Source organism: Leptopilina heterotoma, unplaced genomic scaffold (assembly GCF_015476425.1).
Source record: "Leptopilina heterotoma isolate Lh14 unplaced genomic scaffold, ASM1547642v1 Lhet_278, whole genome shotgun sequence".
NCBI classification, from domain to species: Eukaryota; Metazoa; Arthropoda; class Insecta; order Hymenoptera; family Figitidae; genus Leptopilina; species Leptopilina heterotoma.
The window spans coordinates 2,646,437-2,672,944 of NW_025110986.1; the positions used below are offsets into that span (position 1 = coordinate 2,646,437).

A 26,508-nucleotide genomic window follows, 5' to 3' on the forward strand; every position below is an offset into this window, starting at 1 on the left:
AATTTTTAAATTCAAATTAATATCTTTGAATGGAATAATTGTATAATAATTATATCAAATTTACAAGCAGAATAAATTGATTTATGTTTCTGGTAAGTAATATTATCTAATATTTAATAGTTTTTGAATAATATAACGTTTCCAAAGAAAGTGCAACATTTAAGGTTACGAAATTTCGCCGTGAACCTTATGACCAATAAACTCATAGATATTCAAAATATGCCAGCGACCACTCTCAGATGATTTTCAGTGGATTGACCCAAATGAATCTTAAAAAATTATGATTAAAAATTATAAGAATTAGTTTTTTGAAAATATTCTACTGTCAATTTTTTGAAAATAATTGAATTTCTTAAAAGAATTTTTCTAGAATTTAAAAAAAAAATAATTCTAAAAAATATTAATGTTTTTTTGTATGTGTTTGAATTTCCGGAAATAAGGTAAATGTCCCTATTTGTGCACGTGTACCAATTTGTGAACATTTGCTCATATATGTGCAAATTTCAATGGAAATCAATTAAATATAGTGTAGGAAGTAGTAAAGTATTTTTTGGTATAAAACGGTATTTTATGACAAATGTTTTTGAAAAATTAATACTTAGTTATTAGCTTTTTGACATCTACAAGCAATCAAGTGATTTGACAGGTTAACATTTTAGAATTTACCAGAGCAAAAAAAACTAAATTTTTATAAATTAAAGTGAGTATTATAATTTACCTTTTTCAACAACTGGTGCATATAAAGGTGAGTGTATTCTGGCTTATACATGAAAAAACAAATCGGTTCTCAAATTGGTACGTTAACCTTTTTTCATAAAAACATAATAATTTACTATATTTTGACAATAAAACTTGATTTAATGTCATATTTGCTTTAAAAATTGATATATCTTCTTATCAAAAGAAAAAGATTTTATATATATATATATATATTTATATATATATATATATATATATATATATATTTATATATATATTTATATATATTTATATATTTTTATATATATATTTTATATATATATATATATATATATATATATATATATATATATATATATATATATCTATCCCTATTAATATAAAATCATATCGCCGCCGCCGCTGTTTCAGAAAGTTTTAAGGGACCCTTATAGTAGGGGGAACATAGTCAAGGTTGGCCCACTGTCAAGGTAGGTCCATCGTCAGAAACAAGTTATATTTGACCTAAATTCAGGTCAATTTAAGGGCAGTTTTAACCTACAGGTCAAAATTACTCAAAATTTAGGTCAATTTTAAGGGCAGATTCAACCTACAGGTAAAAAACTAACAAACTAACCCCTCTGCCCTCAAAATTTAAGTTAATTTTAAGAGTAGTTATGACTTAAAGTTAAAAATTGACAAACTTATCGCTCTGCTTTCAAAATTTAGTTTAATTTTAAGAGCAGTTTTGACCTAAGCGTTAAAAATTGCGTTTTACTCTGCCCGTAAAATTTATGTCAATTTTAAGGGCAGATTTAACCTACAGGTAAAAAATTGACAAACAATTCCCTCTGCCCTCAAAATGTAGGTCAATTTTAAGGGCAGTTTTGACCTAAACGTCAAAAATTCACAAATAATTCCCTCTGACCTCAAAATGTAGGTCAATTTTAAGGGCAGTTTTAATCTACAGGTAAAAAATTAACAAACAATTCCCTCTGCTCTCAAAATTTAGGTTAATTTGAAGGGCAGTTTTAACCTACAGGTAAAAAATTGACAAACAATTCCCTTTACCTTCAAAATGTAGGTCAATTTTAAGGGCAGTTTTGACCTTAACGGAAAAAATTGACGAACAATTCCCCCTGCCCTCAAAAATTAGGTCAATTTCAAGGTCAGTTTTCATCTACACCGCAAAAATTGTCGAAAAAACTTCCTCTGACCTGACCTTTCCTTAAAATTTAGGTCAAATTTGACATATTTTTTAGCCTATACATGAAAAAAAGCAAAGTAATTAGGATTTTTTAAAAAGTCGTACCCTTATATTAAAGTTTGACGGAATTTTCGACCTATTGGTTAAAAGAAGTTTGACCTAAATTTCAATATTAAGTTTCAATTAATAAAAGATGTTATAAATTGACATATTTTTTTTTAAATTCTATTAAAATTATTTTTCTGTCCTCAAAATGTACTTTAATTTTAAGGTCAGTTTTGACCTACACATCAAAAATTGACAAGAAAATTCCTTCTGACCTACTGTTTCCTCAAAATTTAGGTCAATTTTAAGGTCAGTTTTGACCTACGGGTAAAAATGAAGCCCTCAAACGTCTATTATTTTACGTCGAAATCTTTAGTCCGTCCATAAATTACGTAAGACATTTAGGGGGGAGGGGGGTCAGCAAGATCTTGCGAACAATAGGAAAAATGGCGCTAATTTATGTAAAATATCTTACGAGGGAGGAAGGGGGTCAAATTTACCCAAAAAATGACTTACGTAATTTATGGACAGCCCCTAATGGCCCTTACATTACGTCAACATTTATGTCAACTGCAGGTAAAAAGGGGCCCAATAATACTTTTGACACTGAGAAAAAAGAATTATCAAATTTACTATGAGGAGTGTCAAACTTGAAAAAGTTGACACTATAATCACTTCCGTAAAGTAGAATTCTCTACTAGTTATCTTTTTTAATATCTGTTATAATTTACTCTAACTCATTACTATGCCATCATATTAAGATAACATGATTTTAAAAATGAAAATAAATATTAAAAATGGGGGGTTGGCGCGCGAAGCGCGCAGGGGGGCGAAGCCCCCCTAGTATATATATATAATTTCAGAAGCCTGCAAAAAAATAAAAATTTCCGTTGTCTGAGATCGAGAAGTCATTTACCGTAGCTTTTGGTGCGCTAAATCCGAATTAACATTTAACAAAAACCTCCCATCACGTCAGGATTTTGAGAAAATTGGGGGTAAAATACCCAAAAATCACTTTTTAGTAGTTTTTGAAAACTTCTACTGGGTAAATCCGACGTGCAGAGACTTGTCATATGAGTTAAATTCGTTAAATTAAAGCTTGAACCCTCTACTTTACGAAGATATAGCGATATTGCCAACAACAAACTAAATTAACTGTCAAAATTGATTTTTCAACAGTTGTCCTCGTTACTCGAGGGGTTTCGGGGTCGCTGATTAGGAATCTGTCCACAGATTTTTTTATTTTGACATCATATTCGTAATCAGCGATCCTGAAACCCCTGAGTAACAAATTCTAAACCAATCCAATCATTTTTTAAAACAGTTGTATTTACGGAGTGTGAGTCCATTTTTATGCTTGCCAACTGTTAAAAAAATCACTTTTGATAGCTAATTATTTCGTTGGCAATATCGCAATATCTTCGTAAAGTAGGGGGCTCAAGCTTCAATTTGACTCCTATATCAAGTCTGTAGCACGTCGGATTTACCCGATAGAAATTTTCAAAAACTGCTAAAAAGTGATTTTTGAGACTTATAAGGGAGAGTGGGGCAAGACGGGGTACCGGCCCTATTTAACAAACGAATTAACCAATCGCGATTACATTTTACATAATACTGCACCGAGACGATAGTTTCTTGTTTACAAAACCTAAAAGCCATGAGAACAAATCTTTTATCTGTTTTATTAAAAAAACGGTTTTCGACGATTTTCTTGTGTTTTTTTCACTTTTTTAGAAGGTGTTTATTATTTAATAATAACAGTTAATGAACTATATAAAATTTTTTATAACTGGCAAGGGTTACAAAAGAAGGGAAGCATATGTTTTTTTCTTTGTTGAATCGTAAATTGTAGTAATTAATCGTTTTATTCAATTTCGTAGGTGCGGGCAAGATGGGGTAGGGGAGAGTGGGGCAAGACGGGTTACACAAATGAAGCAAAAGAAAAGAGAAATAAGGGAAGTTAAGAAAACTATTTAAATCAAGACTGAATAAAATAAGAGTGACCAAAAATAAAAAAGTTTGTCAGGTTAAATTATTAATTATTAGCGATGGTAAAGTGCAGTTGTGCTGGTGTCGATGACGAAGATGAAGATGCAACCTTTACTTGTAAAATTTGTCGACAGAAATAGGTTGCTTTTTTAGTACCCCATCTTACTCCTTAGGGAACTTTATCTTGCCCGCCGCTGGGGCAAGATGGAGAGATTTGCAATTTTTTTCATATTATTAATTTTATGCTTTTTTAAGAAACAGATGGCCTTTCTACGCCTTTATTACGAAAGACTGATTCCCAAAGATGGTTATTAAATAAAATAATAAAATATATGAGCAGATGGGAAGAAGAACTCGCCGAGCGTGAGACCGTAAAGGATAGTTCCAGTCAGGTAGCAGTGTGTGGCCCAGAGGCGCTCACTGTTACCTGACTGATATTATCCCTTACGGTCTCGCGCTCGGCAAGTTCTTCTTCCCATCCGCTCATATATTCGATAATTTTCGTTTTTTTGCGCTTTAAACCTTAAGCACACCGTCTTGCCCCACTCTCCCCCACCCCAACTTTTCTCAAAATCCTGAACATAATTATCTATAAAATCTTTGCCTAAAAAATTTTTAATAACGAAAAATCAGCAGTCTTCTGAATCAAAGCTTCCACATTAAGATAATATAGTTTTTAAGTTTCCGACTATATGTAAAAGAGATAATTCGAAAAGAGGATCAGGTACGATTTATCGGTTTGAAAATTTGGAATCTGGAAGTCATTTGGAACAACTCCCCACCAAGTTTGTAGCGTTACATTTTAGAATAACCTGCCCACCTCTGAGGAGACCTGTGAAAAAGAAACATAAAAGGCATCTTTTCACTAAGAAATTTTCAGTAGTCCACAAATTGGGACATTTTCATTATGTAATTGAAAATATTGAAAATAATTGAATTTTAAAAAATTGGAATGAAAAAATTCTAAGAATTACTTTTGTTAAAAATATTTTACTATAATTTTTAGAACCTAATTTCCATTAATTTTCATTTTTAAATTTACACTTGAAGATTTTTCATTAAAATTTATGAGAATTCGATTATTTTAAAAATTTGCAATTAAAAGGATTGTCACCAGTAAATTAAGGAAATGAGAGAAATTTATAAAAATTTGTCAGTTTCTTCTTTAGATTATTTTAGAAACATATGATTTTTTTCAGAATTTTTACTACGTAGTTTTTTCTTAAAAAAATAAAATAAATTTGCAATTTAACATAGGCACTTATGGGAGCTCAGATAAGTTTTAGAAAAATGGTTTTCGACACTCGCCCCGGTTAACTCCGAGTTAACGATTATCCAATCATCAATCACCACAGCCTGAACAATTAAATCCTTAATATTAAAATTCTTCAAATGTTGTTTTCTTAAAACTGTAATCAAATACTTGAAAAAAATCAATTATTTTCGATTAAATTTTACAATATTTCAATTATTCAAAATCTTTTTAATTGTTTAATTCGAAAATTTAATTAGAAAAATTATTGAAAAACAATTTTTTTTAAAGATTTGTCTTTTATTTTTCACACTGTAAAAATCGAAATAAGTTGCATTTTATACTAAAAATGTGCCTTATTTGAAACAATTCTTTTAAAGAAGGAAATATTTTCAATGAATCATTCAATTAAAAAATATAATTTACAACTGAAAAATAAGAATTTAATGTTAAAACATTCTTAACAAAGTTGTGTATATAATTTTTTTTCGCTCATTGGAATTGCAAACTAAAATACTGAATATAAAAATTAATGTGCTTCTTCAACAAAGCCTTTTGTATTCAATTCTCTTGTCATTAGTAATTATTACTATTAATTAATAACAACAAACTGTTTAGAATTCACTTTTTTTAAACAATTAAAACTACGTCTATTACTTAAAAAAACCAAAAAAAAGAATCGTCTTTAGAAATATTCTTTTTTAATTGTATATAAAATCAATTGGAATCTCGTTAAAAATATGCTATCACCTTACCCATCACTGTAAAAAAAATTAGATGCATTCTTTTTTTAATAATAATTTCAAAAAGTTTCTAGGCGTGTCAATTGTTACTTTTTGTTTTTAATTTAACTACAGCAACTTTGTGGTGTTGGGTCCATTCCGGATCTTTTTGTTATGAAAACTCGGGTAAATTCTTCGGCAGTTGTTGGATGAATGCCAACAGTTGATTTTAAAATTGGGAATGTCAAATTAGACCTGAAAAAAATTAATTTCAAAATTAATCATCTATGAAGAAATTAATTTACAAATTAAACATTTTCAATAAAAAAAATTTAGAAATTTAAATAATTAAAATGAAGTTAAAAGAATTATTTACAAACCAAATAAATTAAAATTGAAAAACATATTTTGAAATTATATGAAAAAGAGAAAGAATGGAAATATATTTCGAATAAATACAAGAAAAAATATATGTACTTGATAGCAGCGGAAAATCCTTGAATAACTTCACCAGCGCTCGGTCCAATGAAATGCATTCCAAGAACTCGTTGATCATCATCACGAAGTGCAACAACTTTAACGTAACAATGTTTCACATTTTTTTGTGGAACGAAAAATTCTGTCGGTTTATAATAGGCGTGATAAATTTCAAGTTTCTCCTCTCCGTACAAAGCAATCGCTTGTTCTTCACTCAATCCAACACATCCATATTCTAAGGGACTGAAAACAGTTGTAGCAACATTTGCATAATCCATTTGATCAGTTGAACCCCCATAGAGTCGGCGTGCCAATAATTTTCCCGCATGTATTGCCACTGGCGTCAATTCCGGTCGTTTCTAAAATTTAAACAAAAATAATAATAATTATTATTTTAATGAAATTATTAGGATTTCCAGTGGGGGTAAATTATTTTTCTGAGAAAAAGAATGAAAAACTAACGTGAAGAACATCTCCAACTGCAAAAATATTGGGAACGTTCGTCTGTTCATTTACGGCCTTTATTTTCTCACTTTCAGGAACAAGCATAAGTCCTGCATTTTCTGGTTTTAGTTCCTTGGTAAGTGCTCTACGTCCAATTGCAAACAGAACAGTATCGTAGACATCCTGTTGAACAGCTCCATCCTGTTAATTAAAAGAAAAATCATTTATTTCACTCAAAATTCAGTAATTTATCAAACGAACAATTTCAACTTAGTTATTATGTATTTGCTTTTCTGTTACTTAAATAAAATTATGCTTTTTAAATGTTTTGAACTTTTAAATGAATTTATTGAGAATTATTCAATTCTTAAGAAGAATTTAATCAAAAATTTTTTAAATAATTTAATTTTTTCCAAAAATTTTATTAAAACAATTAATTTTAAAAATATTAATTAAATTCGATTATTTTCAAGAATTTTAATTTAAATTCAATTGTTCTCAAAAGTTTTTAATAAAATTCTTTGTAAATTTCACTTAGGTATTTTAAAAATTTTCAATTAAAATTATTTTAAAAAATTACATTAATTTTACGAAATTTAATAAAATTTTTAAAAAATGTCATTATTTACAAAAAGTTTAAAAAAATTTAATTTTCTATGCATAATTTGAATACAATTTAATAGGAAAATTATTATTAATAATTAATTTCATTACAATTAATAATAAACACGATTATTTTAAAAACTTAAATCAAAATCTTCAAAAAATTCAATTACTTTCAAAATTTTCAGTTATAATTATTAAAAAAATCTCCATTATTTTCAAGAAAATTGAAATAAATTCTTCAAAACAATTCAATTATTTTAAAGAATTTTAATAAACATCTTGACAAGAGTTAAATTATTTTTAAATTTTAGAGTGGGGTGAAAAAGCCACATTTTTACATTTGATGATATAAAATTTGTATTTAAAATTTTTTTCTCAAATTTCCAATTGATATTGAAAGTTTAGTTATTAAGCTTGAAAATTCTTGATGGAAATATTTTTTATCCCATGAAAGGACTAAGTTATAAGAGTTTTACGAAAGCACCGCAAGTGGCTTTTTTGTACCACCTGGTGGGGGAAAAAGCGACCTCACGATTTTAGCAAAATATGTTATTAATTTTGGTATTTTTATAGTTTTCATTTATTTATATGACAAATAATCTTGTTTTTAAAATATTTTAATAATAATAATAATTTAATAATAATAATTTTAATAATAATAATTTATTATTCCTTAGATGAATTCAATTAATTTAAGTACAACTTTAATTAAATTCCTTGAAAAAAATTTAATTATTTTCAAAAGATTTTAACAAAATTCTTCAAAACAATTCAATTTTTTTTAAATTGAGACTAGACTCTTTCCACTTCTACACAACTCGAAGTAGATATTGCGGTTCAGAAAGAAAGCCCGAGCGTATTAACCGAGAATTAATTAACAAAATTAATTCTCTAAATAAATTAAATAATAAATCTGAAATCTAAATAAATCGGAATTTAGTAAGAATTTGAACTTATTGTATAAAATTTCTGAAAATTAATTTTTCAATTTTACATAAAATAAGTGTTTTTTTAATAAAAAAAAAATACAATTAGCATTAAATTAATATAGAAGATTTATTTTTATTAAAAATCTTTTCTAATCAATAAAAAAAATTACCTTGTCGACCCAGTGAACGAGGAGGCGACCATCGGCTTGCTTTTCAATTGCCTTTGGTTTTGCTTGATAAATAAAATGAACACCACGATCGGACATTTCTTCAGCGACAATATTCGACATTTGTTGATCGAATCCACGCAAAACAATCGAGCGAACCATTATTGTTGCATCGTAACCCATTCCATTCAAAAATCCTGCACACTCCAATCCAATATCTACAAAATTTTTTAGTTAAGAAAGAAAAAATAATGTAAAATTTTTGCAACATTTTTTCCTCTTCATTTTTATCCAATTTTTTGTTTCAATAATGACGATTTAAAATTTTATTCTTTTATCCTCTCTTCCTATTCTTTCTCACAGTTAACTTATATTCCTGTAGTGTTATTAAATAAATTCTACCCATTTCATAATAAACATAAAATAACAATGAAAATAGTAAAATAAAAATTTTATTTCGAATACACTCAAATCTCGCTATAACGACCTTCTCTATAACGAGCGCTCTCTATAACGAGGGCTCTGTCTCTCGGTATAACGAGAAAAATTTTCTTCCTATTACCCCCACTATTTATAAACAAATGCACATTCTGTTGATTTAAATTTGGTTAAAATCAATTTTATTTATATCATAATGAGCATAAAAAGTCACTTCTTTTTTTAAATTAAATCAATGAGTCGAAAATCTTAAAAATTTTAGCTTATATAAATTTTCTGTATGTTGAAGTTCAAATTAAACTAGGTTATGTTTGTAATTTTGACATTACGTAAATTGTAAACACAAAAAAAATGAATGAAGAATCTTAAAAGTGGGGATTTTTCATTTCTCCTCTTGCGCTCGTAATAGAGGGAGACTTGACTCCCGAACTTCTCGTTATAGCGAGATTCGAGTGTATCAGTAAAAATTTGGTTTGCAAACATTTAAATTTAAAAGACGTGAAAAAAGTGTCAATCCCTTTTTAAAAATATTATCTGAAATTGAAAAAAAAACGTTGAATAAATAATAAATAGAAAGAAAAGGATACATCCAGCACCAACGACAAGCGTTTTGCCTGGAGCTTTCTCCAAACTGAAAATATCGTCACTAGTGATTCCATATTCAACGGCTCCAGGAATATCAGGATACCTGGGTCTTCCACCCACGGCAATCAAAACATTTTGCGCTGTAATAATTTTCTGGTCTCCATTCTTCATAATGCCAACAATTGTATTTTGATCTTGAAAGTGTCCAAGAGCATTTATGTACTCAACTTTCCTGAGAAGAAAAAAGAGAGAAAGGTTCAATAAAAATATAAAAATAAAACAATTTCAGATATTAATTAATTTTACTTACTTATTTCTGAGTTCAACTCGAGTTACCCAATTCACAGATTTTACATGATTTTGAACAGCATTTCTCAATGCTTCCCAATCAATGGAAATTGTTTTTGGATCAGGTAATTGCCATCCGAATGCAACAGATTCCTAATAATAAATTATATTTCTAAATGTTATTTGGAAAATTAAAACTAAGGAACAAAAAGAAGAAGAAAGTAAAACTATGAAAAAAGATTTCTTTGTGAATAATTCACAAAAAATTTTTATGTCATAAAAATGTTATTTATTAACAAGATTGCCACAAAACATTAATTCTGTTTTTCACTGGTTTTCAGACAAAATTTTGACTTTTTTTCTGACATTAAAGAATATTCTGATTCACTCTAAAAATTATTAGATACTCAAGAAAATGTTCTATTACATTTATTTACGAATTTCTTTAATTGTAAATTAATTCTTTGAAAACATCAATAACCTCTTTTTTAAATAAATATTTAATCTTTATTATTTTTCCAACGGAATTAAGAATTTCAAAAATTTCAAATTCAAACCTTTTTGAAATTCAACAACTTAAGGCGCTCGCACAGCTCTACTGCCTGCCTGCAGGTCGTCATGGTAACACATAAGAGTAAGAGAGTCAGAAAATTCAAATTAAATGTTTTTTCTCCCTTACTCTTATTGCGCCTGCCTGTGCAGGCAGGCAGGCAGTAGAGGTGAGAGAGCGCCTTTATAAGAATATTAATATAAAACATGAAGATATCGATCATTCCGAGCCTTCGACACGAAGTGATCACTTTCTTCATGTTTTACAATAATTGAATCGTGAATTTCAAAAAGGTCTTAACTCGGATTTTTTTCAAATTTCACTTTTTTGAATTTTTTTCATTATTATGTAATAATGAAAAAAATTCAAAAAAGAAAAAAATTCAATTCATTGACGTTTTCTTAACCCCTTAACTGTTTGAGGAAAATACAACATGATTGTCCCAAAATGCCCAGCGGAATCTGATACTTTTTCAAATAGTATAGTATATTTAAATTATAACTAATTATTCAATTATTTTCTAAAATATCATTAATGACCCTTATAATTTCTTATAATATTGATATAAAGAAAAATATCTATCAATTTATATAAAAATTATATTTATTTTGAGTGATAGTGAACACGACCCACGGGTGGGTCGGAAACAGGCAACGGGTTAAGAGAAAAATTTCATGCGAGGTACTTTCAGAGGAGAAAAATGTATTAACCCTCCATCCGTCGCATGGTGAGAATTTCCCTCACCCAGTTTCTTTTTTTATTTATAACTTTTAAAATATAAAAAATTATAATTTCATATTCTCAGTACCTTTTACGGCACTTTTCTTCTTTACATTAAAACAATTTTGGTGTTTTTTTATATTTTAATTTCTTTGTTATTGAATTTGAAAGCAGCAAATGTCGGGGATTTTTGACGCGAAGTGAGGGAACTTCTCACCATGCGACTGACCGCGTATACTCGATTTCATTTGTCATTAATTTTTTATTTAACCCGTTGCCTGTTTCCGACCCACGGGTGGGTCGTGAAAAAGTATGGCCATAACTGTTTCCGACCCACCCGTGGGTCGTGTTCACTATCACTCAAAATAAATATAATTTGTATATAAAGTGATAGATATTTTTCTTTATATCAATATTATAAGAAATTATAAGGGTCATTAATTATATTTTAGAAAATAATTGAATAATTAGTTATAATTTAAATATATTATACTATTTGAAAAAGTATCAGATTCCGCTGGGCATTTTGGGACAATCATCTTGTATTTTCCTCAAACAGTTAAGGGGTTAAATAATTAACAGGAAATAAAAGTTAATTTTACTGACAATAGGTTGTTTAGAAATTCTAATGAACATTCAAAAAAAAATTTGGCATTTTAGAACAAGTTTGGACTAATTTATGAGGGTGAGAATTTCCCTCACCTGCGACGGATCGCGTTACAAAAAAAAGTGCGACGGATGGAGGGTTAAACTGTTTTTTCCTTTGATTTTTAACCTAAGATTGTTTGTTTTTTAACCTAATGCTGAATTGTTTTAGAGTTCAAAAAAAATTTATTATATTCTAAAATTAAATAAATGAATAAATAAATTGTTTCTCCATAATAAACCGCTTTATTAATATGTTTTTTTATGATTAAAAGGATTAAATTTTGTTCATAAATTTCGAAAAGGGCTCAACTCTGACAACTATAATATCAATTTTCTCCAACCTACTGTCATTAAGAACAATTATTTTATTATTTTCTCATACATATAACAAAGCACCTAGTTACTAAAGTCCATTAAAGCTGTTTGAAATAAACAATTTTTTGTGTCTCCTGTAAAATTTCAAAAACCCGACTTGAGCCCTTTTCGAAATTCACGATTCAATTAAAGATGATCGAGAGTAATAAAATCATTATTTTATATTATAAGAATAATGTTACTGTAAACTTCTTCAAAATTATTTTTATCATTTCAATTCAATTATTATTTTCTAGAATTTTTAACTAAAATTCTTCTCTAAATCAATTATTTTTAATAATGTTTTAAAAAGTTCTTTAAGAATTTTCAAATACATTTGTTTACAATTCAATTTTACGAAATTTTGATTATTCGGCAATTCTTTAATTAAATACCTATATATAGGGGAGAGTGGGGCAAACCGGACCCCCTAACGGTTTTTTGACTCTTGTGACTAAACGAATCAACCGATTTCATTTTTCGATGGTTTGTTTGAAAAATCATTTAATTGCGCAACTTTTTCCCAGAGACACCTATACTTTATCTTTTATTGTTTAGTTGCTGTGTTAACTTTAAAAAATTTTGCAAACGGTCCGGTTTGCCCCACCCCTGGGGTAAACCGGACCCCCCCATGGGCAAACCGGACCGTTTGTTTTTTTTATTTATAATATTGCATTTACATAATCTACAATAATAAAAAGCATAACGAATCATTGAAACAATGGTTGTAGTAATGAAAATAATAATACGGGATTGAATTTTAATTAAATAAATATTTTTTTTAATAAAAAAGTAAAAATGTTTGTCATTATCAGAGAAACAATATTAAAGGGTCCAATTCTCATTGGAAGACAATTATTTTTCATTGTAAGTAAATATTTTAATGAAAGAAACATTTTATTTAAAAATAATTTTTATGAAACTTTAATTCAATGGAAATATCCTATGGCCGGTTTGCCCCACCGAAAACGGTCCAGTTTGCCCCACAGGCCCATTTTGAGAATAAATGTTTGACAAAAAAAAAAAGCTTTGCAAATTCATCAAAGTTTTTTGTGGTAAATATTCCTGAGGTGTGTACCTTCAAAACCCAAGACCTAATATTTGGAAATATTACACGATTTCCTCAAAATTTCTTTAAGAAAAAATTCGTAAAAGTGTAGAAAAAAACTAAAAAAAAAAAACTTTTGCTCCCTTCGTCGCACAAACGCAAGCTAAAACTGTCAGATTGAAAAAATAAGGTATATTAAACATGGTTGTTGTAAATTTGTAAACAACACTTTTTCCAATTTCGCCATTTCGGAAATATTGAGAGGGGTCCGGTTTGCCCCACTGTCCCCTATATTAAAAAAATAAAAACTCCAAATAATTTTTTTTAAAAATTCAATTAAACATTTAGTATGAAAAATTCATATTTTCGAAGATTTTAAATTGAAACCTTTTCAAAATTCAATTATTTCTAAAAATTCACGCTATAATGATTTTAATATTTAATTATTATCTAAAATTTAAACTAAAATTAATTTTAAAATCAATTTTTATTAGAAAATTCTACGTGAATTAAATTATTTAAATACAAAAATAAATAATTTATTGAATAATTGAATGTTACTCTTAAAATTGAATTCTCATAAAGAATTTTAATAATTTTTTTAAGAATAATTACATTTTTCGAAGAATTTTATTAAAATTGAAATTCTGCGATGAGTATTATTATTTATGGAAATAATTGAATTCCTAAGAAGAACGTTATTATTTATGAAAATAATTGAATCTCTGTAAAAAATTTTATTATTTATAAAAATAATTGAATTATTACGAAGAAATTTATAAAAAATTTGTAAATAAAAGAATTCCTGTAAAATTTTTATTATTTAAAGTAGCTATATTAAAAATCATTGAACTGAGGAAATTTTTTGAAAATAGTTGAATTTCGGAAAAGAATTTTATTTTTTTTAAAGATAATTGAAACTTTTAGGAGAATTTAAAAAAATTTTTAGAACTTAATTGAATTTCTGCAATCATTTGCAACTTCTCAAAAATACAATTTTTTTAATTTCAGAAGAATTTGAATTATTAAAATGTTTCAAAAATTAAAGTTCTTTAAAATTTCTAATTAAATTCATTTTGAAGTTCATTTACTTATGAAAATTGTAAACTCAGCTCTTTTAAAATTCATTTAATTTTGAAATATTTAAGCTATTCACTAAATAATTTCTAAATAATAATTTTATGATAGTTCTTCAACTCTCTAAATCTGAATCAGCGATAAGTATGCCACTATTTCAATTAGCGTATATGCGCTGTGAATTAGTGAAATTTCACTAAATAATCAGTGAAACTTCACTGATTAATTAGCGCATATACGCTGTTCTAAAATAGTGGCATACTTATCGCTGAGAATCAGTGAAATTTCGCTGATTCAGATTTAGAGAGAAGAATTAAGTTAATTAAACGTAAATTATTGTCAGAAATAGAAAAAATTGAAGGTTTTGTATTAGAATTCATGGTAATTTCATATAGTTAATGACGCAAATAAAAAAGACACCAAAATTTAGAATTTTCTTATGATTTCTAAAAATTAAATTTTTTCCAATACTTTTAATAAAATTCCCTAAATTTTTCTTGATTTCCCTGACCTGTGGCAACCCTGAATCCTTTTATTCTTTTTTTGTTGGTTATATGGCCTCTTGCAAAGCAGGTAGCCAAACACTATATCGCTGATTTCATTGGTTTTAGTCGTTTTTATAGTTTCAGAGTTCACTTATAATGCACTATACATTTCCCTTGTATCTTCTTTATCATCGAATAGAATGTAGTTTTAAGGATATCGGGTAGGGAATTTAGTATAACAGGAGGGATAGTCAGTGCCGTAGTTGACACCATCCAACCCCCGCCCGATAGTATAGAATTAAACGTAAAACTAAAAATTCAAACAAAACCATAATAACAACTATATCTACTATATACATTTTACTATATACATTTATTCGTTTATTTTCCTCCTTGCTTATTTATTCTCCCTTATATTCCCCTTTTCTTTTCTTAGTTTCCCTTACTTCATCCCCTCCCTTAATATTCCATTCATATTCCCCCACTTCCTGTCTGCTCCTGGACAAGAAATGGACAAAAGAAAGCGAAGGAAAATCAGATTATTTAAAATCTAAATATAAGAGAAAGGGGAGGAAAAGGTTAATTGGGGAAGTGAAGAAGGAAATGGAAAATGAAGAAAAGGGAAAAGAAGGAAGCAGAAGGGGGTGGTGGGATAGAGAATGCGAAAAGAGTAGGGAAAAGCTAAGAGAGGATATAAAGAAATGGAGAAGAGGTAAAATGGAGAAAAAAGAGTACAACCGAAGGCATAGGAAACACGGAAAATTGATCAGAAGAAAAAGAGAGGAAGGAAGAGAGAGATACCTAAAGGAGGTGGAGAAGGCAATAGAAAAGGGGAAGGAATGGGAGGTGATTAATAGAGAAAGGAAAAGGGGAAAAGAGATTAATAAGGACATCAGGATGGAGGATTGGACGAATTACTTTAAAGGATTAAGCGGAGGAATGGAGCGTAAAATAAGAGGAGAGGGGAGAAGAAGAGATGTAGAAGTGGAACAGTCGGAAGTAAGCAGGGAGGAAATAAATGAGGCGATTAAAAGATTGAAAAGGGGTAAGGCGGCGGGGGAAGATGGAATGGAGGAAGAGAGTTTAAAATACGGGGGAGAAATGGTGAGAGAAGAGATGTGGAGGATAGTGAACTTGGTGTGGAAGGGGGAAGGATGGCCGGAAACGTGGAAAACGAGATTGATAGCACCGATTATGAAAAAGGGAGATGGAAGAAGGGTGGAGGATTATAGGGGGGTGACGTTGATGCCAGTTGGTTAAGGTGTATGCGGAAGTCATAAGAAGGAGGTTGGAGGAGAAAGTAGAGGAGCTGGGCTGCATACCGCATAACCAAACTGGCTTCAGAAGGGAAATGGGAACGATGGACAATATATTTGTCCTGAATTATTTAGTGAATAGGAATTTGGGGAGGGTTAACGGTAAAATGGTGACAACGTTTGTGGACCTGAAAGCAGCATTTCCATCGGTTAACAGAGGAATATTATGGAGGGTATTAAGGGAAAAAGGAATCGAGGAGGGGTTGGTGGAAAGGATAAAGGAGCTGTATGAGGACACTATGGAGAGAGTAAAAATCGGGGATAAAAGGGGGGAGGAATTTTGGTTGGGTAGAGGGTTGAGGCAGGGCCGCCCCCTGAGTCCATTACTGTTGAATATGTTGATAGCGGATCTGGAAGAGAGAATGAGGAAAAGAGGGAAGGGAGGGGTTATATTGAAGAATGGAAGAATATATAGTTTGGCATATGCGGATGACGTAGTATTGATGGCTGAGGATGAAAGTGGAATGAAACTGTTAATGAAAGAATTTGAGAAATATGTGAGAGAAAAAGATCTAAGTGTGAATGTGGAGAAAACGAAGGTGCTTAGGTTTAGGAAGAAGAAAGATAATGATGAGGTGGAATGGAAAATGAATGGAAGGATTGTGGCAGAGGTGAATGAGTTTTGTTATTTAGGGTATTGGTTTATGAGTAATGGAAAGCAGGATTTGAATGTGATGAAGAGGGTGGAAAAGGGGGGTAAGGCATTGGGGCAAGTATGGGGAATTGGGAAAAGGAGATTTAAGGATGATTGGAAAAAGAGAGTGTGGTTGTTTGATGCATTAGTGTGGGCGATAGTGAGTTATGGAGTGGAAGTGTAGGGATGGAGTGAGATTGGAAAGTTGGAAAGTATGCATGATAGATATTTAAGATGGACGATGGGGGTGGACCGGAACTGCCCGGGGTACATGTTGAGAGAGGAATTGGGTAGGGAGAAGATGGTAATAAAACAGAGGAGAAGGGCGAAAAAGTTTGAGGAAAAGCTGGAGCAAGGAAGAGGAAGTAAAATCGCGCAGATATGTTGGGGGTTAATTAAAGAGGGGGAGAGAGGGTGCAAATGATGGGAAAAAGAAAGGAAGAAAGCAATACAAGAGGGTAGAAATTATATGGGAAAAGGGAAGGATTTGTCGGAGGCGTGGGGTAGGAAGGATTCGGAGGAAAGGTGGAAAAAGATTACAGAGTCCAGGTACAATAAGTGGTATTTGAGGAGAAGAATGAAGAGTGAAAGGTGGGGGAGGATTTGTAGATTTAGAATGGGGGAAGGAATGAGAGAATGTAAATATTGGATGGAAGAGGATGAAAGGAAATGCAGAGTATGTGAGTATGAAAGGGAAGACTGGGAACATGTTTTAGAAAGATGTAATGGAGGAATGGATAAAGAGAGAAGTATAGGGGAGAGGGTTATATGGATATTGGATGAAAGTGGTCAAGGTGAAAGATGGATGAATGGTTTGGAATGTTTGAGAGAAAAGAGGAAAGAGGGTTTATTGTAATACCGTAAACGTTGGAAGGGAATTAAAGTAAATAAGACGATGCCAAAAGAGCATAATGGAACTGGAAACGGAAGCACTGGCACTGGTTGAAAATAGGTTAAGCTTAGTTTGTAAATTTAGGTAGGGATGTATGGTTAGATATTAAGTTGCGTTAGTGTGTAAGGTAAATAGATAAGTAGATTTAAGTATTATGTATTTGTTGAGCCTCGAACCCTGTACATTTACAGGGAGAGTAAATAAAGTTAAGTATATTACCACTGTAAAAAAACTTTCCAATTTTAACCACAACTCAGTGTCTGGATTGAAGGCACATTCAGTTAAATCAAAAGTTTCAGGATTAAAGTTTTGAAACCTTGTTGATAGGAAACTGTAAAATGAAGGCCTTGCAGGTGATAAGAGAACACAATCAAAAAAGAGATGGTTTAATGTTTTCAGAGAATTTCCACATTTGCATTCTGAGTCAATCATCCAGTTCATTCTTCTAAAGTGATCACTCGTACAAATATGGGATGATCTCAGTCTTGTAATTAAGTTTATAGATCTTCTAGAGGCTTCAATACCGTTAAACCATGGACGAGGACTTTTGTAATTTATTTTATTAAAATATTTAGTAGCGGAATTAATTTTCTTTTCATGAGGCCACAAAAATTTGTACCAAGAACCAAAATCCTTAAGAAATAAATCTTTATAATCACAGACAGGCACACCTACACGGAGAGAAAAAAAAGTAAGCGGCTCTACCTGTCGGTAGAGCGGTTGCGTTAAATGCGAAACAGCCGTTCAACTTGAGGTTAAGCACGCTGCTTACTCTCGAGGGGCGAACGGTTCTCCTTTTTGGGGAAAGCGGGTACACTTTTTGGAAAGTAAGCGGCTCTATTTGTGTGGAGAAGAGAACCGATACTCCTCAAAAAGTATAACCGTTCGACGTTTGCGGCGCTACTGCTGCGCTTTATAAAGGGAAAACAGCGCTCTCTTGCCAAATCAAACGGCTCTCTTTTTTTTCTCTCCGTGTACTGATCTTCCCCAATTTAATGAGAGGGATAACTTAGCAATTTTATCCGCCTCTTCATTTTGTTTTATTCCAATATGACTCGGTACCCAGAGGAATGACACTTGACAATCATTATTTTTTAAAAAAAGGATCATTTGCTTTATTTTTAATATTACAGGATGTATTGATTTTTTTTGGAAGATTGTATATTGAATTTGTTGTAAAGCCACACGACAGTCAGAGATTATAATAGTTTTTTTGACCTGGGAAAATTTTAAGTCTTTAAGAGGATTTACTATAGCTGTAAGTTCACCAGAAAGAGGGGTAGTTCTGCCATTTAATTTTACTCCAGATCTTAAATTGAATTCTGGTGCATAAAAAGCAGAACTAGATGATTGGTTAGACATATCGTGAGCACTATCAGTATAATATTGTGTATGATTTGCAAAGTTCTCAATTAAAAAGTTTTTTAAAGCCGAATCTGGTATAGGATGTTCCTTAAATAAAAAACCTGTATGTAAATCTACATCAATTTCCGTTCCAAACGTAGCAACCCAACAAGAATCTATCAGCAAGCATCCTCCTACGCATATCTAATGTAGGTTCATCACACTCAGCTAAAAGGATACTTCTAGGAGTCGAGCACATACATCCCAGAACTACTCTTAGTGCTTCGTTTTGTACTCGATCTAGAATTTTTAAATCCGATTTATTTGCTTTAATAAAAAATTGAGAACCCCATTCAAGGTGAGCTCTTATGAGGCCTTTATAGGCCATTAAGAGAGTTGAAGGGTGAGCACCACCTGTAACTTAGCCATTGATTTTAGAGCATTTATGGCTAAACTTGCCTTAGCTGCTATATGTTTTATATGCAATAACCAAGTCAGCTTTCTATCCAAAATAATACCCAAATAGAGAATAGGATTTTTCGCACGAATTGTATGATTGTCAATTTCCAATCTGACATCATTGGCCACAATTTTATCACGAGTAAACAATGTTAGTTGACACTTACCTATAGAAATAGAAAGATTTAAAGATTTCAACCATTCAGATAATATCTCAACCGATTCCTTCAAATTTTTCAATGCATCAGTAACAGAAGTATATCTAGTATATATCATAGATCATCCGCATACATTGCTGATTTTACCTCAACTGGTAAGAGCCGGAACAGAGATCTCAGATATATATTAAATAATAAAGGAGAGAGGACCCCACCTTGGGGAACTCCTACTCCACAAACTTCCGGTTTGTCGAACAGTGGATGGAAGAAAAGGTTTCTTTTAGAGATTAGAAAGTTTACAGAATTAAGGATTTTATGCGGAACATTCAGGTCTTTTAATTCACTAATCATTACATTAGGCAAAACATTATTAAAGGCACCCTCTATATCTATAGCCAAGGCCAAAGTACCCTGTTTTCTTAAAAAACCTTGTGTGATATCGGTAGTGACTGCTGCCACACAGTCTAATACAGAGCGACCCTTTCGAAATCCATATTGTGAGGGGGGAATCCAGTCCTCTGACTCCGCCAGAAACTCCAATCTTTTATGCACAAACTTTTCAAATAATTTACAAAATGAGGATGTCAGAGAAATAGGCCGAAAGCCTTTTCCTTCTGGCTTTGGTATGAATATAACTTTTGTATTTCTCCAACATTCCGGAAAATTGGAGAAATAAAACATATTGTTAAAAAGTCTTAAAACAAATTTTAAAACAAAAGGGGGGAGTTTACGAATTAATTCGTAAGTGACCCCATCTAAACCCGGAGCTGTACCACATTTAGAACCCAAGAGCGCAGTGTTAAATTCGATTTCCGAGAACGGAGAATTGAATTGATAGAACGGTTCATTTTCATTTCCAGTTTCAAAAGGAGTCTCAACGACTGGTATTTTAGAATTTATTAATTTTTCACGTTCCGGATCATTACAAATATTAGTTTTAGTTGCTGTATTTTTATTAAGAAAAGATCTGATTGTTTTCCACGTAGAACTTAATCCCATTGATGGGTTAATATTATTACAGAATTCGAAAAAAGAGTCCTTCTTTTTTTTCCTAAGAAACCATTTAACATCGTTATCAATCTCTTCAAATTCAATTCTAAGCTCATCGGTTTGGTTTTCGATCCAGATTTTGCTAGCAACCCTTCTACGAGAGAGAGCCTCCTCACATTCCTCATCCCACTATAAAGGATCCACTTTCCTTTTACCTGGGTGGTTTACTGGTCGAAAAGCGCCTTTTAATTCAAGTATTTTCGTAAGATGAAGAATAAATTTATCATAAACTAATTTAGGTTCCACACTATCATCAATCAATTTTTATAGTCTCAACTAAAGATCGAAGATCTTCTTCTGCTTCTAGCCAATTAACATTTTTGAAATTTATTCTATTTGAGTTAGATGTGATGTATTTTGGACACCCCTATCTATCTACATGTCGTTTTCCATTGAAATGCGTTAGTTCTTAGTGATTCCACATGGAACTAAACCAGCAGGTGGCGCCACATCTGTGGTGTCCGCAATTTGTACATAAACTCATTAAAATGATTATAAAAATGCAAATAATTATTTTTTTTAAATTTTAGAACAGTTTCATTTGACATTAGCATAATCTACATTTTTTTTACAATTAATGGGATAGTTATTTAATTAAAGTATTATTTGAAAAATATTAATAAATCGACAAATAGTTAAATAAAATTTTATTTTGTATTTTTCATGTTAAATTTAATTTTGTTATAAATTTGAAATGTAATAAAGAATATTAAATTAATAAATTATTAATAATAATTAATAATAGGGGAGAGTGGTCCTAAGTTGGCCGCCTAAGCAAATTGGTCGAAAATAGTAACAAAATGAAATTTAATCACTTCGGCAAGTATATATTAGTGTTCAGAGATCGTTTTGCTATAATTTTGTGGTATTTAGAACGTTATAGAATGACTTTTGTAGTCTTAATACAATAAATCGTGAAAAGCTGCATTTTGGACATTTCAGAAATAGCGGTCCTAAGTTGGCCACCACTTTTTTTCGCTTGAGTATAAGGAAGAAATGCATATTCTTTTCAATTACGCAGAAATTTTACAAATTTGATACATTTAGGAGAATAAAAACGCATTATTTAACTATTTTTGTTTAGAAAATGAAGCAATATTTTATTTCATTTATTTACAGTGGTGGATGGCTGTAGAGACAGGCGTTTTTGTACTTCATTTTTACTAATGTTTTTTAAACCATTTTTTTTGTTTTTTGTCTTTGTTTAATTCCTACGTTACACTTTTACGGTCTTTCTCGTGATAAAAACACAAAAAAGAAATAAAACATAAATAAAAACAAACAAAAACAATAGGTGGCCAACTTAGGACCACTGTAGATTTTTACAAGTTTCAAATTATTACGCTAATAAAAAAAATTTATTTAAAAAATCAACAGAACCTCTTATTACAACATTAAATAAAGGAACTAGCGCACACACTTATTTAGAAATTTTTAATTATTTATCTCTTGTAGCTGCTCTCGAAAAAACAAGAAAAATCAAATTTTTTTGGTCAAAAACAATATTATTGTCCTCACAATGCGTAGAAGAATCTTAGATTATAATTAGGTCCATAAATTATATCATGGTTTATCAATATATCATACCACAAAATTATAGATTCGTCCAGTATACCATCTCTGAGAAATGCAGGGTGGCCAACTTAGGCCCACGGCCAACTTAGGACCACTCTCCCCTAATAATAGTTAATATTAATAAATTATTAATAATAATTAATTATGAGACTTCAAAGCCAGAAAAAACTCGAAAAAGTGAGGTTATGTTAAGTAAAAAAATCAAGTTTTCAAAACATTTTTTGTTCCACTGTTGGTTAATGACAAAATTATATTATAAATATATAAGTAATTAAAATGAATTGTTTAATCATTTTTTAGCTTATTTTTATTTTTACATGTAAAGTGGAATTCCTTCGAAGCAGATGTGCATTCGTGTAATTAATTTTTATTTTTGAGACCGAAAATTAATTATATTAATTTTATAATTTAGAATAATTTACTATATATTTGTATGTTTGTGTTAAAACTAAATTTTTGTTGATTCCTTCGTTTATGTTGTAATGTCGCTTATTTATATAACAATGTGGTGAGGGATTTCCTCTAAACGTGTGTAATGGTGTAATTATTTCTAAGGTGTGTGACGGAGGGTTAATAATAATTAACATTAATAAATTAATTCTTTTCATATTAAAATTTTTTAAATTCAACAGTTTTAAATTAAATTATTAAACAAATTTTAAAGGTGAAAGGATAAGATTAATAAAATATGACAGATTTTTTGGCAAATTTTGTAACCCGAGTTACAATTAGGAACAATACATTTGTTTCCTTTATTTCGGCCCATATTGTCATATCGTATCTATCAACAACTATTCTTACTTTATTCTCGATTTAATTAAATTAATTTAATCTATATTTAAGAAATTCAACTGTCAAAACTGTTAATAAACATAGCAGACAACCGCGAAAAACATTGTAACCTCGGACACCACAGATGTGGCGCCATCTGCTGTTTTAGTTTCACGTGGAATCACTAAGAGCTAACAGAAATCTATGCACATCTACAGGGGTGATTTTGGACTAGTATCGAATGTTGCAAGAACCAACAGATGATCTGAGCTATAAGTATCTTCGGTTACCTCAATTGATGCTTGTGAAATTAAACTTTCAGACACCACTATGAGGTCAAGGTTATTATTAGTACGACCCTGTTGGTCATATCTAGTTGGAAGATGATCATTTAGAGAAAGAAGACTATAGTGCTCAAAGATTTTGGACAAATTTAATCTTCTTGGAGAATTAAAAGTTGCGCCCCACGTCATTGATTGAGCGTTGAAATCACCACATAAAACGACTGGATACTGGTGTGGAAGGCTTTCAAAGAATCTAAGCCACACTTGAAAGAGAATATTAATTGATGGCGGAACATAGAAAGAAGCAATTAACCATTTTGTATTTTGTACACTAACAAGGACAACCGTGACATCAAAATACTGAGAGACATCATGCTGTGAAGAAACTGGATCTACAATAATGTTGTCCCTAATTAGAAGTATAGTGCCTCCTCCTTGTGCATTATTACTTCTATCCTTACGGAAAGTATTGAAACCGTATGTTTGCCAAACCGGATGGGAATCATTGAGCCATGTTTCGGAGATTGATAATATGTCAACATCAGTTAATTTTATAAGAGCTTCAATTTCTGTTCTCTTGTTCACAACACTACGGGCATTCCATGTGCCAATACGAAGCGGGCAAGATTTAGAATCCATTGAATCAAAGTTTATCTATACAGAAATTAATTATTCCATTACCTCTACTAACTAGGGAGAACAAAAAGTATTAAAACAATATATTAGTTCATTAACGAACAAAAACAAAAGAGGAAAAAAACAGGATAACAATAAAATCTAGATTTTATTTCCAACGGGAAATTATCACTAATATTACAGATAACAAAAAGTAGAATAATTAAATTAATACTAATAGAGAGAAAAGGATTTGATTTTTGTTTTGTTTCCCTTTTAGTTCCGTTCAGTCAGAGCTGAGTAAATTTTCAAAGAATATAGAGAGGGGGACTAAAATTCTTTAATCTAAATTAATCAGAACTATAAACTCAAAAATAAAAAAAAACAAAAAACAAACAAACATAAAAAAACAAATTTTCTTCTTCTTTTTTTCATCTCCTTCTAACCCCTCAAAATTAAGTTTCGATCATAGCCTCATTTGAGCTATTTGAACTTGCAGTTTGTTCTGTACCTACAGCAATCATCTCTTGTTTAGAGGAGTTAATAGATGAGTTTACACCAAGAGCAAACGCAAGGTAACGTTGGGCTCTTATTTTAATTTCTGGTGAAGGACTATTCTGCAAGATTCTTAAAGCATTCGTTCTATGGCAATTGTTTATATATTTGCATCTATTCACTTCAAATTTAAAATCAAAAATAGAACAATGGATGTCGACAGCTTCATGAGGGCCATTACAATTAGGACATAAAGGATCTTGGTCTAGATTAGGACAGATGTCAAATCTATGATTGCTAGAACAATGAGAGCAAACAGGATGGGTTGATCTACATTGATCAGCCACATGTGAAAAACGTTGACATCTATAGCATCTTGCAGGCCTTGGAATGACAGGTGTTATAGTTAGGGCATATCCATTCAAAAATAAATATCTAGGAATATTCATTGAACAAAAGACAAATTCCACTCTATCAGACAATGTACCGTCTCTCTCAAAACATCTCTTAACCACAGCTAAATGACTTTTCGATTCCTCATCCAAACTCGCTACAATTTGTGACACAGGGTAAGAGGTAGGGATATTTTTACAAAAACCCTTTCTACAAACTAAATTTTCTGGAATGTAGGCTCTGTATCCTGAAGTTCTAAGTTCCGAGCTATCCACCATTTTATTAGCGTCTTCCCACTTATCGCAGTGTACCTTTACTTGATTTAAACCACTTCTAAAAATCCTCTTTTGACCGGATACAACAGAACTGACAAGATCAGCAACAGCAAATGGATCCATTTTTCCTAAATCTTTACCTGGGATAGTACACGGAGAAAAATGGTTGGATAATGTATACAATTTTTATTGGATAAAATAAAATTAGTTGCATTATCTATCAAAAATGTTTGATCAGCTAACTGGGATGGTCACTACAACATTTAAAAATTTTAATCTGTAGTTGTATACTCCATCATTATAACTGGTTATTTTATCCAACGTGTTGGATAAAGTATCCAATTCGCAAGTATACCGGGTCAGTCACGTGACGCGCAAGCGCTGTGTACAGAAAACTAATGGATGTCACATGGTTCTTGTCGTGAGGGCGTCTTTGACATTGCGTTTTCGTGAATTGTTTTCGCTTTATATAAATGGACGAAAACACTGAAAGTTTTATTCAAATGGCTGTTCCAGTCAATGCCGAAGTTTTGATTGCTTCATTTAAAGGGTAGTATATATATATATATTTAATACAGTGAAAATTCCACAAAAGTTTTATCCTAACCCTACTTTATTTATCTTTTATGTATGTGATTTTGAAACTAATTTGCAGTTTATTAGTTGAAACTTTTAGAAGGAGACTCATTATTTTTTAAATTTTATTTAAAAATAAGTTATGTTTGAAAAGAAGAATGTAAGTTTTTTGCCTACTTGAAATTAACGTAGTAGTTATGAAACGGTTTTTCATATTTATACTTTTTAGATACTCAATATTTAATATTATTAATATTATTAAATAAAAAGGTAGATATTCTACCAGTGAAAAATAGATGAACTAACTAACTCGAAAGTAAATGTGCACTAGAGAATTGGACAAAGCAACCAAGAGAATGTTTCTCCTAGCTATTGGAATTGGTTAAAATATCAAACTTTTAAGGATCCAATAAAATTGGTCGCACTATCCAACTAATCGGATCGCGCTCCAGAGTCTATCAAAAATAGATACATTATCCAATACTTAGTATAATCTATCCAATTATTTTTCTCCGTGTAGATTCAAGGAGAACGGTAAATGGAGGAGAAGATGAATCTGAGTATCTTAGAAATTCAGAAAAGTCTTCAATAGAAGACCAGAAGAAAAGAGGGTTTTTTTTACATAATTCTCAATGTTTTCCTTATTTCTATTTACTCCAGATTGTGATTGCAAATCATCTATATCAGTTGAAGATTGATTTGGTGGAACTTGATCTTGAGGAATGATAGGATCAGGTGTTGCAACTTTTTGTAATTCAGGATTAATCAAAAGATCATTAAAAGAATCAGACAAATTGTGGTTCAGATCTTGTTCTACTGCTAAACTTTTTTTTTTAATAAGTTGAGTCTCGCCTGATGTAGGTGACACATGGGGAGAATCAACTGCAACTGTAGAATGAGTTCTTTTTAAAGGAGTATTTTTTGAATTGGGGTTTTTTGATTCTAGAGGAGTATTTTTAATT

General features: G+C 30.6%; 1 protein-coding gene across 2 annotated transcripts in view; it reads right to left on the minus strand.

Annotated features, from left to right (window-relative positions):
- Window positions 1-5,592: 5,592 nt before the first annotated feature.
- Window positions 5,593-26,508, minus strand: part of LOC122504052 (thioredoxin reductase 1, mitochondrial) — a 32,627-nt gene continuing 11,711 nt past the window's right edge. For both annotated transcript variants that reach the window (XM_043614934.1, XM_043614933.1), the window contains exons 3-8: window positions 9,850-9,980; window positions 9,542-9,771; window positions 8,520-8,734; window positions 6,833-7,015; window positions 6,371-6,729; window positions 5,593-6,148 (exon numbers count right to left, since the gene is read on the minus strand). In XM_043614934.1, the coding sequence (XP_043470869.1) occupies window positions 6,019-6,148; window positions 6,371-6,729; window positions 6,833-7,015; window positions 8,520-8,734; window positions 9,542-9,771; window positions 9,850-9,980 (1,248 nt within the window). In that variant the 3' untranslated portion in view covers window positions 5,593-6,018. The remainder of the gene's footprint in view (window positions 6,149-6,370; window positions 6,730-6,832; window positions 7,016-8,519; window positions 8,735-9,541; window positions 9,772-9,849; window positions 9,981-26,508) is intronic.